Source organism: Sitophilus oryzae, unplaced genomic scaffold, assembly GCF_002938485.1.
Source record: "Sitophilus oryzae breed Bouriz unplaced genomic scaffold, Soryzae_2.0 scaffold_1745_pilon_pilon, whole genome shotgun sequence".
Taxonomy (NCBI): domain Eukaryota; kingdom Metazoa; phylum Arthropoda; class Insecta; order Coleoptera; family Curculionidae; genus Sitophilus; species Sitophilus oryzae.
The window spans coordinates 1,614,003-1,629,330 of record NW_022146441.1 but is presented as its reverse complement, the minus strand read 5'-3'; the positions used below and the strand labels follow the sequence as shown (position 1 = coordinate 1,629,330).

Genomic DNA, 15,328 nt, shown 5'->3' with positions numbered 1-15,328 from the left:
TTTCCCTCCCTAGATTGAACAAATGTCAGAAGGATTATTTAGGCAACTAAAAGTTATATATTCCTTCATTCTAACAAGAAGAATATAAGAATTTAGTTTGTTAGTATTTTAACTTTACTTCATACCCTCATACTATCCAAGTATTACAATGTGAATATATTTTTAAAGTTTTCTTGTATGCATAATACACATGTAATCGATGATTTTAAAATATCGATATGCATTGCTCAGCATTATGCTGTAGTATTAATTTGGTAGGCAACTAATAATACAATAACTAGAAATCCGTAGGACTTATTTCTTTTTTTTTGCTACTCTGAGCAACGGAATCCCTGTCTAATATGACACGTGTCAATCTTGTCATTTGTCATTATTACTGTCAACTCTGTGACTTTTGATCAGTGGTTTTGATAATGTGTGATTTAATGTGCTTTAAAATGATAATTTATTCTTATTTTACTAGATATAAATGTTAACTTGGACTACCAACTGGAGTTCTTACTGATTGTGTGGTAATAAAACTAGTTAGATTGTACTGGATTGCATTATTCTTGTCTGCAACTCTGGATTTTTGTATTATCCTAGATAACACAATTCCTTCCTATATTAAATTGATGCCATTACACCCTTGATTATGATGCTTGCACATACCGAATATACTTTACAACTGAGAATTATAACTGAAAAACAACTGGTTAATTTTTCTCTATAGATACTGTTACTTTTTATTGGAAACTATGGACAACATAAATGAAGTGATAGAAATAAAACCGTGAGCATTAATAGAGGAATTTTGATTTGTGCTTTTGATTAAGATATTCTTTTTAGTGAAGATATTGTTGATTTGTATTCTACAGACAAACCGGATTTGATAGATATCACGTCATTAAAAGCCGAAGAAAATTTTGATCTTGCAGATTCAACTATAGATAAACTTTCAGCACATTCCGGGTATTGTATTCTTATATATGTATATTTTTTCAAATACACATTACAGATAGTCTTTGGTATTAAATATTACATGCATTGAAATTTTTATTTAGATAGTTATTTTTACTTCATTACTTTGTTCTTCGTAAAAAGTAGTAGGACAAGTAACATGTAACATAACATTGTATGTAAAATTAATTATTTATGATAAAGATTTGCTAAAATACCAGCCTACCTGTGTTTGTAGAAGTATAAATAAATAATAACATATCTATTAAACTGAAATTGCTAAAAGGAAATATGTAGGTATTGTGAAATTTAATATGTTACAGCACAACAGACACTGCTTTGAACAGTAAACCAATTAGTGTAGAGCATATTAAAAAAGAAAATAATATTACTGACTTAGTAAGTTTGGATATTGTTAAACAAGAAAATAATGTTCCAGAAGAGAATATAAATGTATCGTCATCACATATTAATCTAAAACAGTAAGTGTGTTCTTTTTAAATACTTATATTTTATTTATTTATTATATTTAATGACATATTTTTATAATTATAAACTTATGTTCATTACATTGTAACAGATCTAAGGAAGCATCTAACGAAAAATTAATAGACATAGTAGACTTAAAAGAAGAAAATGATAATAGCGATGAAAATCTAAATAGTACGGAGAAAATAGTAAACCTGTAAGTATATTTAATTATCATTTATTTGTGTTATGGTTGGTTCATACTTTAGTCCTAACCTGACCCTTATTATTAACCCTAGGAATATACCTTTTCTTAAAGCCCTGAGACTGTATGATGAGTTATAACTCGTTATAACTCAAGAAAGGGGAACACACAATAGATCTCTAAGGTCGCGGTGATTAACTCCCCTTCTAAACATTCTACATTCTACATTCTAACCCTAGGAAGAGAACTTTTAAAAGTTAAGGAAATACCATTCATACTTCTCCAACGTGTTTTAAGAATATTCCAGAACGCGCTTGCGCACATACTAAACATATGTTTTGATTTAACCTTACTTTACAAATATTTTTAGAATTTCGAAAACTAGAGAATAATTTTCACAACAATAACATTCGCTCGTTTGTGAACAAACCTTAATCATTTCTAAACCAGAAAAATTAATTATTGTATTTTAATTATTTTTATTGACGATTGTTAGGTTAGGTTAAGTTGTAGCTGCTGGACTATTCTTGAGATTAGGAGTACTGTTAGTGTTAGAGTTAAATGGGAAGCATGAACTGTCCATAAATATACAGGGTGTCTCCTTAATAATAACCAATTTATTTATTTAGTGAAAGGGAGAATTTGAAACACAAGACGACCAAAATAATTGAACGCCACCATTGCTCAGCTTGCAACGCCATCTTTAATAAAGCTTCTACCTTACAGTACCATATAAGTGTTCGCCATAAAGAACGCGGAACACGGTAAGTTTTTTTATTGACAAGTATACAGGGTGTTGGAAATATGCACGACCGAGATTCAAGGGGTGATTCCTCATCAAAAAGGTTGAAAAAGATACAGAATGTTAAAACTTTAAATACATTTTTTTTTAAGAAAAACTTCTTTACGCGTGTTGGGAGTAAAAATCAGAGTTGTTAAACTACACGTAGTAATTAATAAATTACATTTACAACATGTCACAAGTAGTTTTTTAAATGTCGAGTAGTAAATGTGTAGTTTATGTAACTAATGTAGTTTTTTTTAAATAACAGCTTTGAATAAGAAGACTAAGGAAGGAGCATAATGCTATCCATGTATTCATGCATGGTGGGCGGAAAAAGGACTCTAGGGTGGGGATCCTTGACAGTTCTGTTTGACGATTCATTTGACACATTTGAATTTGATTTGAAATTTTGTGGATTTGTCAGTCTTTACGGAGCTTATTTTATGTTATTTATTAATTATTCTACTACTGATAGTTGTATAAAGGTAGTAAATCTAGATGGAAATTGTGGCAGAACTTAAATTAACAGTGACACTATCGCAATTTATCGAAAAAGTCTCTAAAATGGTTGGTTGTGTAGCGTGCGGTAGATCTCGGCAAAAATCGAGTGAAATAATGGAACAACTTTTCGCTAGTAAGTGACTATATAATATACGTACGTGTAGTAAACCAATCATTTATGAAATTCACTTAAATTAACTAATTATATATTTTTTCTTACATTTTTGCTTTTATTTACTACTTGTCAAAGATTAGATGTCAAAGAATTTAGGTACGTCAATTTGATTTACCTGCTTCAGTAGCGTATCGGATGTTTATGGTTATAAATAATTATTATAACATCTATTTTTATTAGAATTTTATATTTTTATAACAATTTTAATAACTACCAACATTTATTCACAACGTAAAATAAAAAAAAAATTTTGAGTCTACCCCACGTCTACCCTACATCATAGTTTTACATTTTTTAAATAAAATTAGAACGGCACTGATAAACCGGAATTTAAGTCGGCCATATTTGAGTCCCATCGCGGTGGACCTAAGATTTTTGATATGCTCCTTCCTTAGTCTTCTTATTCAAATGTTTTGATCAATTGATCATAGATGGCGCAATATTAGTTTTCCATATTAAAGTTGGTAAAGAAATATTGTTTTATTGAAAAAACTACTGTAAATCAATGGTTTTGTATGTTATGGCTCCTTTAGGTTTACTCTTTTTTGTCCATTTAATTTTATTGGCTTATAATTAAAATTATTTTTTTAGTGAGGAACGATCCATCAACAAACACGGATATAGATGCCCAAAATGTAATTTCTATTCGGGAAATAAGGGTATTTTTGAAGGTCATACGTGCAGCGATGAAGAAAGTAGTGGCTCTCCAGTCGAGAAAACAACTGGGCAAACCTCCAAATTTGTTATTCAACTTACTTCGAAGGGACAGGTGATTAAAGCTTATAACAAAAACAAGTAAGTGTGTTATTTTAAGTAAAGTGCAAATATATTTTATTTAGCAATCGTTCAACGCCACGTGCAAGTATTTCAAGGGGTGGTAGATCTGACCCTTTGAATAAGAAGACTAAGGAAGGAGCATATCAAAAATCTTAGGTCCACCGCGATGGGCCTCAAATATGGCCGACTTAAATTCCGGTTTATCAGTGCCGTTCTAATTTTATTTAAAAAATGTTATACTATGATGTAGGGTAGACGTGGGGTAGACTCAATAATATGTTGTTTTATTTGACGTGTAATTCTAATAAAAATAAATAAGTTATAATAATTATTTATTAACACAAACGTCGGATACGCTACTGAAGCAGGTAAATCTGGTAAATCAAATTGGCGTATCTAAATTCTTTGACATCTAATCTTTGACAAGTAGTAAATAAAAGCAAAAATGCAAGAAAAAATATATAATTAGTTAATTTAAGTGAATTTCATAAATGATCGGTTTACTACACGTATGTATATTATATAGTCACTTACTAGCGAAAAGTTGTTCCATTATTTCACTCGATTTTTGCCGAGATCTACCGCACGCTACACAACCAACTATTTTAGAGTCTTTTTCGATAAAACGAAAATAAATGTGAAATAAGTAAAAGAAGAAGTCATTCATATACCGTCTGAATTATTTAGGATTATTTTTTCTATCTCTGTTTTTCTATCTCACACTCTTGTTTTTTTTTGAATAAACACCAAAATAATTGATATTTCTACTTGAATAATAAAAGTATTTTTACAGACTTATTTTACATTTGCCATTTTTTAGATTTGTCAGGGGTTTACTGTTTTGAGTAAAATCTCAAATGAATTGGATAACCTAAAATTCATCAGCTAAACAGATCAGCTGATTTGCATAAAAAACCTCATGGGCGTTTTTCTGGGGTCAAACTATACTACCTGCTAAAATACTTGCACTTATTTCTAGGACACCCTGTTCTAATTTAGTTAAATTGCAGGGATACTCGTGCTATTGATCTTCCCAGTCCAGAAAAATATGAACAAGAGGAAAGTGTTCTAATCAAGGCACATTTTGATGGTGATCTCCAATTTAAGTATGTTTTTTTACACACAGTAGCAATCGCATATCTAATAGTAACTACTAATAATATAATATTGGCTTGTACAGTCCCATTATGTATTAACCCGCAAAACTGAGATAATTATAATATGGTAATATTTTAAATTATTTTATTAGAGCAGTAAAAGTGCAGCAAATATTGTATAAATGTCCTCGGTGTGACTACAAAACGACAGAGAAGCGTTACTTTAATCGTCACAGGGCAGCTCACTTGACACCACAACAACGTCAGATGTTTGCTTGTGCGCAGTGCGACAACGCATATTTTACAAGAGGGGGCTTAAATCATCACATTGATAACAATCATACAAATTCCAGGTAAATTTACTGTTGGCATAAGAATTATATCTAGATCATATTATACCGGGTGTTGCATCGTCGAGCGGGACATAGGAAAACCCATGTAAATTTTAATGGGGTCAATTATTGGCTTCCCTAATTATTTTAGAGAATAATTCTATTTAGGTTTATTGAAGAGCACTAAAACCCACATTCAAAAGAATAACTTTAAATATTTTTGATTAGCCCGTTTACGAATTATCTCCGATTTCTTTTTAAATATTTCTCCTTTCTTATGGCCCTGTATTTACTTATGAGCACCAGTCAAGGTAAAAGATAACTCTCAAGTTGTCATTTCAGAAATTTATCTATTTAGTGCTTTATTATTATTATTAAAAACTCATACCTACGTCGAAAATATTAGCCATGAATTACACTACCGAAGAAAAAGTATTGATGATTAAATGGTATTATTAAGGATTAGTTACCAAAAGATGTCGGACATGTTTGCTGCTCTGTATCCGAATAGACCGATACCTGGAAAATCTACAATCGCAAGGAATATCCAGAGACTTGACATCAAAGGTACCCTAATAAATAACTGCAGATGTGAAGCAAGGCAGGAACAAAGAGAAGATGCAAGAAATGATACCGACTTGGAAGTTTTATTGTGCGTGGAAGAGAACCATGGAAAGATCAGCACAAGGAAACTTTCAGTTTACCAACTAGCGAATGTAAGAAGAGAATTTTATGATCGCATGGGTTATTGTCTAGCAGTCGATAGAGGAATATTTGAACATCTTCTTAAATCCTAAAGTTCTAACAATTTAATAATACCTAAATTAATAAGTTATTGAATATTGTAATAGTACTATAATTAACCTTGTAATTGATTACTTTATTTTACTTTAATTCATATTAATTTGTATTTATAAATACATCTTTTGATGAATGAATGAGTTTTCAATAATAATAAAGCACTAAATGGGTAAATTTCTGAAATGACAACTTCATTTGACAGTTATCTTTTACCTTGACTGGTGCTAATAAGTAAATACAGGGCCATAAGAAAGGAGAAATATTTAAAAAGAAATCGGCGATAACTCGTAAACGAGCTAATCAAAAATATCTAAAGTTATTCTTTTGAATGTGGGTTTTAGTGCTCTTCAATAAACCTAAATAGAATTATTCTCTAAAATAATTAGGAAAGCCAATAATTGACCTCATTAAAATTTACATGGGATTTCCTATGTCCCGTCCGACGATGCAACACCCGGTATATGTAGTGATAGAAAATATAATTTTTCTTCGACAACTGTGACTGTCAGGAAGTCTCTCGTTGGGTAGACTATAGTCTGTCCAGCAAGAGAATGTTTAATTTCGGCAGATTGCGTATAAGAAATGCCAGAAAAAAATCACTCTACTTGAAGTCAAATGTTAGGAAGTCGTTACTGTCATATATTCTCTTGCTAGACAGCGTATAGTGAAATAAATGTTAATTTAATTTTTGTTTAAGATTCATACGTAGATTATATACATTTTCATAGATATAAATCTATAATAATCTCCCAAATATAATAATATCAACATATAGGTGAGTCTGTTGTATTTTTTAATTAAAATATTTTGTTAGTTTGACTGTGGACACTGTGGATCTTACCATAGAAGACAATAAACAAGAAGCGCAAGTTCAAAACGGCATAGAACAGAAGTTAGAGCTGTAAGTATAGTTTTATTAGGATTTTTTTTTATTCATTATTTAACTATAAGCTATTAACTACACATACCGGAAAAATCTAGGGATATCATTTTATTAAAGTTAAAAATAAATGTTTTGAATAAACAACCACATATTTGTAGGCCGATTCTTTCTACTTCGATTGAAACGAAGCAGTCACACTAGTTATTTCTAAATTTGGGATATTTGCAGAAGTGTTTGTGCATTTTTTGTCAAATGTATAAAAAGCACCTAGCATCGATTGTTCGAATTTAACCTGTACTGGCTATGTTTTTATGATAACTGGCCAGAATTCATTCAAATAACTCTGTTTAGTATTAAACGACATTATGGGGCGTAGACATCTTAACAGAGACGAAATGCTAAGGGCCATGGGTATGCTCGAAGCTGGAATGCGCCAAATCGACGTAGCTAGAGCATTAAATACAACGCAAAGTGTAATATCGCGATTAAGTGCACACTACCGTGAAAGTGGTGATGTTGCTGAAAGGCACACAGGGCGACATTGCATTACTACCCCTCAGCAAGATCATTTTTTACAATTAAATGCTCGACGCCGACCGACTCTTACAGCACCAGAGCTTAGTTTAATTCTCCAGGAAACACATAATGTAACCGTTAGTCCTGACACTGTTCGCAATAGATTAAGAGAGGTCAACTTAAGAAGCAGACGCCCCTGGAGAGCTCAACCCTTAACGAGAGGAAATAGAGAGGTACGATATTTGTGGGCTCAAGATCATGTTCAGTGGTCGAATGAACAATGGGCCAATGTTCTCTTCACGGATGAGTCACGCTTTGGAATTCATCCGGATTTGAGAAGGATTAGGGTATGGAGAGAACCGGGAAATCTTATTCGGTTGGATCATGTTCAGGAAGTGCACCCTTATCAAGGTGGCACAGTTATGGTCTAGGGAGGAGTCCAGTTAGGCCGAAAAACCGATCTCGTTTTTCTTGAAAGGTTTCTAACAGGAATCACATATCGTGATTTAATTCTTGAGCTTGTCGTGTTACCATATGCCAATGATTTTGGGAGAAACTTCATTCTCATGCATGACAATGCACGGTCTCATACAGCCAGAGTGGTAAGTAAGTTTATCAATGCTCATCAATTACACATCTTACCCTGGCCGGCACTATCTCCTGATCTCAACCCCATCGAGCACGTATGGGACGCGGTCCAAAGAAGAATTTTGAGTGAAACTCGTAGGGATCTGGTTCGGGCCGTGAATGCAGCGTGGCAGGCTGTACCTCAAGAAGAGATCGACAACCTGATCAGGAGCATGGAGAGACGATGTAGGGCTATAATGAACAGTAGTGGAGGCCATACCCTTTATTAAGTAAAAATGGTTTTATCTTTTTTTTTTAATTCACAGTTTAGAATTAAAAAAAATGTATGAATTTTTTTGAGCGCAATAAAAATCAAGGTAAATTTGAAAAATTCGGTAAATTTCGCATTTTTATTTCCAATACGTCCGGTAAACTATTTGTTTATTTTTATTTTATTATATCAGAAATGCAAATAATAAAATTACTGACGATGGCTGGATAAAATTGTAATATCCCTAGACTTTTTCGGTGTGTGTATTTCATCATTATCATATTAATTAATGCTTTTTGTCTTTATAACTCGATGCGTATAGTTTGTCAAGCTAGAAAATACTAAATTTCGACAGATGTCATCCAAAAATTGCCAGAAAAGAATCTACTTGTTAAAAGATTAGTAAGTCCAGTATACAAAAATCGAATATTGGTATACCTCAAGGCAGTATCATTGGGCCACTACTTTTTATCATCTATTTAAACGATATTAGTCAAACAACAAGAAATGCAAATTTTAGTCTTACATGCTATATGCAGATGACACTAATATACTTACTCATGGAACAACACAAGATATTCTGAAGGAGAATGGCAGTAAGGCTTTCATGAGAGTAGAGGAATGGTTTGAGGCAAATAGACTAATGCTAAATAAAGAAAAAACTAATACACTAATTTTTCGAACACAACAGAAGAAAATTGAATTAGCGAGCAATTTGAAAATTGGAGAAATGGATGTCAGCCTTGGTGGTGAACGCAGATTTCTTGGTATTTACATAGACGAGCATTTAAAGTGGACCCAACATATTTATAAGCTATGCTTGAGACTTGGCACAATTTCTTACGGTCTGAGAATTGTGTCAAGTTATGTGAACCCAGACTCAATGAAGACACTATACTGTGGGAATTTTGAGGCACTGCTGAAATATGGAATTATTCTCTGGGGATCAAATTCAGAAACTGCAAAAATTTTTGTGATTCAGAAAAGAATTATAAGACTTATAAAGAAACTTCAGTACAGAGAAAGCTGTCGAGGCCACTTTAAATCCTTCGGAATTATGACGCTTCCAGCTCTTTATATATATGAGTGTTTAATATTCATCTTCAAACATAAGTCCCTATTTGAAATGGAAAAATCTCATGAATACCAAACAAGATCCAGTGATGCCAAGTTCCCCTCACATCGTCTCACCCTGACTGAAAAAAATCCATTATATATGTGTGTAAAGTTTTACAATAGCCTCCCTGAAGACATAAGAGCAATCGAAAGTCAAGAAACCTATAAGAAATCATTGAAAAAACTCTTAATTGAATTGGAACCCTACTCAATCAATGAATTCTTAATATAAAAGTCTCTTCACTGCTGACAATATTTCAATATGTCTATATATTTGTAATTTTATTGTACATATTTGGATCGTTTTTGAAATAAATATTTTTATTATTACTATTATTACTTGTGAAGTCAAATGACTGATAACGATTATCACTGTCATATACAGGGTGGCGCACCTCATTCCCCTCGGTTGATTATACGAAAACAGAAAGATGTAAAAACAAAATATTTTATGGGTATATATGAGAAGGCAATGTGCGTAATTTAAAATTGTTTTCCAATGTACAGGGTGTGTCAGAACTAAGATCCATACCAAAGTTATATTTTTTCTTATGGAACACCCGCTATTTTATTTCATTTTTGGATTCTTGCGCCTCCACATATAACCATAAAAATTTTTGTTTCTACATCTTTCCATTTTCGTATAATCAAGCGAGGCGAATGAGGTGCGCCACCCTATATATTTACTTGCTAGACCGCCTATAGCTAAAGAAATTATCAAATTATTAATATAATTCTTATTAGTTTATATCTGTTTTAATTTCAAGAGAAAATGTTTAATAAACGTTATTATTATTATTATTAAATTTCAGTGATATTCATGACGTTGAACTTACCAGCCCGGAAGTCAATAATCAAGAAGAGCAAGTTCAAAACGTCATAGAGCAGAAGTTAGATCTGTAAGTACAGTTTTACTAGTGTCTTTTTTTATTTAAGAACTATTTCATTGCTATCATTATTAATTAATTACTAAGGGCTGACAAAGGTTAGTCTTGGGTCAAGATTTTCGTATGTAAGAAGAGTACAATGGCGTTTATAATGTACTGAACAAAGAGAGGACAGTAAACACGTTGCCAAACGTATGAAATAAACCGAGAAACTGTGCACATCGCTAAGAGACGTGGAAGGGGATATAGCAGATTTGTCGCAATTGACCGGTCGACCCAATCAGTACCTCTGTCAGTACTTAAAGTTCTAGGGAAAGATGTACATCATGCGTTCAGCTTCACGATTTAATTACGTCTCGTGATACTTTATTTTTTGGTTTATTTATTAACGAGTCGTTGTAATTTATTGTTGTAATTACACGATTGCTGAAAATTGCTATGCTCTAAAAGTAAATAGATGCGTTGTTTACAATTTTTGAATGGAAAAAAACAACCTTATCAACTTTTTCTTATGTAAACATATTGTAACAGTTCCTATCTTCAAAATAAATAAAAAATCGGTAAAAAAAACTTTTAAGTTAAACGGTTTTATCTTATGTGCACTGAAAACTAGAAAATAATAATAACAATTAGGTATTTTGAACTTCTAGTTCAGAAATATTTTAGTACTAGGCAGAATAGATTTTAGGCATATTAGACTAAAATAAAAACGTGGGGCCCCTCTGAAATCCTAGCTATGGCAAAGCATATCTTTATACTTTGGTAGATCATGAGCTCGGCGTTTGCTGGTGAAGCCGCCACGGCTGGTTATTGATTGTCAAAATCTCCAGTTATGATTATAGTAAGTCGATGCAATCCACACTTAGTATAGAAGAAAGTATTACAGCAATAGTTAATAGGCCCCACGTTTTTATTTTAGTCTAATATGCCTAAAAGCTATTCTGCCTAGTACTAAAATATTTCTGAACTAGAAGTTCAAAATACCTAATTGTTACTATTATTTTCTAGTTTCAGTGCACATAAGATAACCGCCGTTTAACTTAAAGTTTTTTTACCGATTTTATTTTCTAGTTTTTAGTATTTAACGGAAATGCCTACCGAATATTCCTCATTCTATTTAATTCATTTAGTGCATCATTATTACATGGTTTTTTACCTGATAATTTATTACAATCTAATTCCTCAATACATAGCCCTTCCAGAGACTTAGCCACGTATGCTTGCCCTTCCTCAAACAATTTTGAGCCCAAATACACTACTGCATGGTCGACTGTGCTGCCCTGCATTTTATGGACGGTGGATGCCCATGACAAAATTAAGGGTAACATCCTTCTTTCAGCCGTACCATAATTGAATTTTGCTGGAAACTGTATGGCTTTCGGGTGTATAACGTGTATGCCGTCTCTGCCAAAGTCAATCCAAACTGATGGTACATCTGTTTCGTACATTTGGGTTCGACGGAACTGAGGCCAAACAATTTCTGTAATGTGGCCTATAGCACCATTTACCAATCCTTTTGTAACGTCAATGTTGGACCGCAACATTACTTTTGCTCCTACAAATATTTCAAGTACTGATGGTAAGCCTCCAGTCTTATTTATATCTGTTGGTATTATATTTGCTAAATTTAAATTATCTGTATTTCGTGTGGCGTCAATTAGTTGGTCCTTAATGGTATAAATTCGAGATCCCTTATTCCGGAACAGATTTAAAACAGCAGCGTTGTGATTGTTTACTTGCTGATTAGTGGGGTATACCCTTAACGCTTTGTCTGTTGCAAACTCATCACTTGGGTTTTGAAGTTCCCACGAGTAATGGACATTTTAACGGTCGACCCCCAGAGGTTCAGTAGAGGGGCAAGGCTATAATATACAACAAGAGGCGCCCAATCTTGAGGGGAAAACGCTTGCGACATTACATTTTTAGCCACCCTAATGCCATACAGTCCTCAGCACGTTTTAACCTATTACCTTAACTTGGGTGGTAAAGCTACCGCTAACTACGTAGGTACATCTAATCACACACACACCTACTTTTTTTTATCTGTCCTTCTAACGTCACACAATCTTGGACACAACTGTTCTGGACACGACTACTCATGCCCTCACCTAATACGCCATTTTGTAACGACGTCCATCTTGCATTTTAAATTTTGTCATAATCACAGTATTCTACTAGTAGCCCTTTCATTTGATACCCATATTGAGGGGGTTGTGGAAAAATATGAAATCCGCCATTTTTTTATCTAGTTATCTTTTCGAAAAAAAGTCTTTTAAAAATAAGCGGTTTGCGATCGTGATTTTACTTTACTTGATAGGGAAAGGCGTAGCGGCAACGCCGCAACAGCACTCCGTCGCATTTCTCTCACTCCGACTTAATAAGATCCTTATGCGATATACTTCCACACATGTGAATAACGACCCAAGAGTAACAGTTGCCAGCACGGTATAGTATGTGTAGCAAGAGAATTCTTAATATCGACAGATGTCAGAGGAGAACAGTCACTGTTATACAGACGGGACCACCGTAGTAGTAGCATAGGCAGAACCGGACGAATTAGCGTATACCCGTCCGCCGGATAAAAAGCAGGCGAAAAAATGCGATAAAATAAAAATAGGTAGATATGTGATAAGAATGTTTCAGAATTTGTATTTATTCGTGTTTTAATAGCTAAAACGAATAAATAGATTCTCGCGACAGTTCTCGTGTAAAATTTATTTTTTAAGTAAAATAATGGATGTTTACGAAGTTCGTGAGAAAATTCAAATTGTAAAATGGTATTTCCAAAATAGGTCTTATCGGGATATACAAACAATTTTTCCACAAACTTTTGTAAACAGGCCAATTCCATCTTTACCTACTGTATCAAGAGTTATTAATAATTTTGAAACACATGCGGATGCGTGTTCCCACAAAAACACAAAAAGCCTGATGTGTTGATTAATGAAGAACAGGAGTTAAAGCATGTGTTCATTTGTGCTACCGCCACGTTTTCAAGTAATCAAATTGCTGAGGTGGTTGCCCTGCCCACAATGCCCGTATTGTTCAAGAATATTTGAACAATACTTTTCCCAACCGTTTAATTAGTGGATATGGAACTATTTTGTGGCCCGCTAGATCACCAGATCTTTCTCCCAATGATTTATTTTTGTGGGGTTATGTAAAATCCAAAGTGTATGGTCATAATAGGGCTAATAATCTGGATCAGCTTCAAGTAAAAATACGAGAGGCTTTCCAGACTATTAGCCCTAATATGTTTAGCCAATGTCAGACGGGGATTTTACGACCGCCTGGGCTTCTATCTAGCACAAGAAGATGGTCTTTTTGAACACTTGTTATAACTTTTTTTATTTAGAGTAATATTTTAGTTTTTTTTGGGTTTAGAGAATTTATTTATTTTTAGTTTTGGCTTGTAAACACACTCAAATAATAAAGATTTAAGTATTTTTATTTTAAATGTTACCTTAAGTGAAGGTAAACACTTAAAATGAAAATAATAAATACTCGGCACTCCTCCGTTCGTATTCCTTGTCTGTCACGACCGACCCGTCCAAGCACAACTGCAACTGCGTACTGCCTGACTAGCCGACTAGCCGGCAGTGAATCTCGAGTACGAACGCAAAACGGGTAAACGTAAATTCGTCCCGCAACTTGCTATGTTACTAGTAGCCTGGTCTTCTCTGTATATGCTTTTGCTAGACAGACGGTAGACAAAGAAATATTATTAATGTTATTCTTATTAAATTACAGGGATACTAGTGCTATTGATCTTCCCAGTACAGAAAACAATCAACAAGAGAAATATGTTCTGATAGAGGAGGAATTTGATGGTGGTTTACGATTTAAGTATGTTTTTTACACACAATAGTAATCGCGCGTACCTAATGATAATAACAATACAATTATAATATGGTAATATTTTAAAATTATTTTATTAGACAAACACGACAGACGTTTGCTTGTACGCTGTGCGACAGAATATTATTGACAAAAAAGGGCTTAAATAACCACCTTGGTATTAATCATACCAATTCCAGGTAAGTTTATTGTTAGTATAATAATTATACCTAAATCCTATTATACAGGGTGGCGCACCTCATCCGCCTCGGTTGATTATACGAAAACGGAAAGATGTAGAAACAAAATATTTTATGGGTATATGTGGAGAGTCAATGTACACAATTTAAAATTATTTTGAAATATACAGGGCGTGTCAAAACTAAGATCCATACCAAAGTTATATTTTTTCTTATGGAACACCCGGTATTTTATTTAATTTTTGGATTCTTGGGCCCAAAAAAAGACATTTTTTATAAGGGTTAAATTTGTTTAAAATCATTGGTTTTTGAAATATTTAAAGATATTTAAATATGCATGCTACAAGAGAATTGATTATCAATACCCTGTGATAGAAAATACAATTTGCCTGCGAGTTAAAATGACAGACAACTGTCACTGTCAGGAAGTCTCTCGTTGGGTAGACTATAGTCTGTCCAGCAAGAGAATGTTTAATTTCGGCAGATTGCGTATAAGAAATGTCAGAAAAAAACTACTCTACTTGAAATTAAATGTTAGGGAACATTCGTTACTGTCATATATTCTATTGCTAGACAGCGTATAGTGAAATAAATATTATTAATGTAATTTTTTTGTTTAAGATTCATATATAGATTATATACATTTTCATAGATATAAAGCTATAATAACCTCCCAAATATAATGTCAAGATATGGGCGATCCTGTTGTATTTTTTAATTAAAATATTTTGTTAGTTTGACTGTGGACACTGTGGATCTTACCATAGAAGACAATAAACAAGAAGCGCAAGTTCAAAACGGCATAGAACAGAAGTTAGAGCTGTAAGTATAGCTTTATTAGGATTTATTTTTATTTATTATTTAACGATAGGCTATTAACTATTTCGTCATTATCGTATTAATTAATGCTCGTTTTCTTTATAACTCGATGCATATAGTATCCAGATAGAAAATATTAAATTTCGATAGATG

General features: G+C 33.1%; 1 protein-coding gene across 36 annotated transcripts in view; it reads left to right on the top strand.

Moving 5' to 3' along the window:
* Nucleotides 1-200: 200 nt before the first annotated feature.
* The window catches only part of LOC115881991, a 78,663-nt gene continuing 63,535 nt past the window's right edge, over nucleotides 201-15,328 (top strand). For 35 of the 36 annotated variants that reach the window (XM_030899799.1, XM_030899787.1, XM_030899777.1 and 32 more), the window contains exons 1-13: nucleotides 201-772; nucleotides 829-951; nucleotides 1,263-1,421; nucleotides 1,520-1,624; nucleotides 2,242-2,376; nucleotides 3,664-3,867; nucleotides 4,860-4,955; nucleotides 5,099-5,299; nucleotides 6,894-6,980; nucleotides 10,245-10,331; nucleotides 14,070-14,165; nucleotides 14,258-14,356; nucleotides 15,092-15,178. In XM_030899799.1, the coding sequence (XP_030755659.1) occupies nucleotides 738-772; nucleotides 829-951; nucleotides 1,263-1,421; nucleotides 1,520-1,624; nucleotides 2,242-2,376; nucleotides 3,664-3,867; nucleotides 4,860-4,955; nucleotides 5,099-5,299; nucleotides 6,894-6,980; nucleotides 10,245-10,331; nucleotides 14,070-14,165; nucleotides 14,258-14,356; nucleotides 15,092-15,178 (1,514 nt within the window). In that variant the 5' untranslated portion in view covers nucleotides 201-737. The remainder of the gene's footprint in view (nucleotides 773-828; nucleotides 952-1,262; nucleotides 1,422-1,519; nucleotides 1,625-2,241; nucleotides 2,377-3,663; nucleotides 3,868-4,859; nucleotides 4,956-5,098; nucleotides 5,300-6,893; nucleotides 6,981-10,244; nucleotides 10,332-14,069; nucleotides 14,166-14,257; nucleotides 14,357-15,091; nucleotides 15,179-15,328) is intronic. The other variant, XM_030899762.1, reaches the window with a different exon arrangement.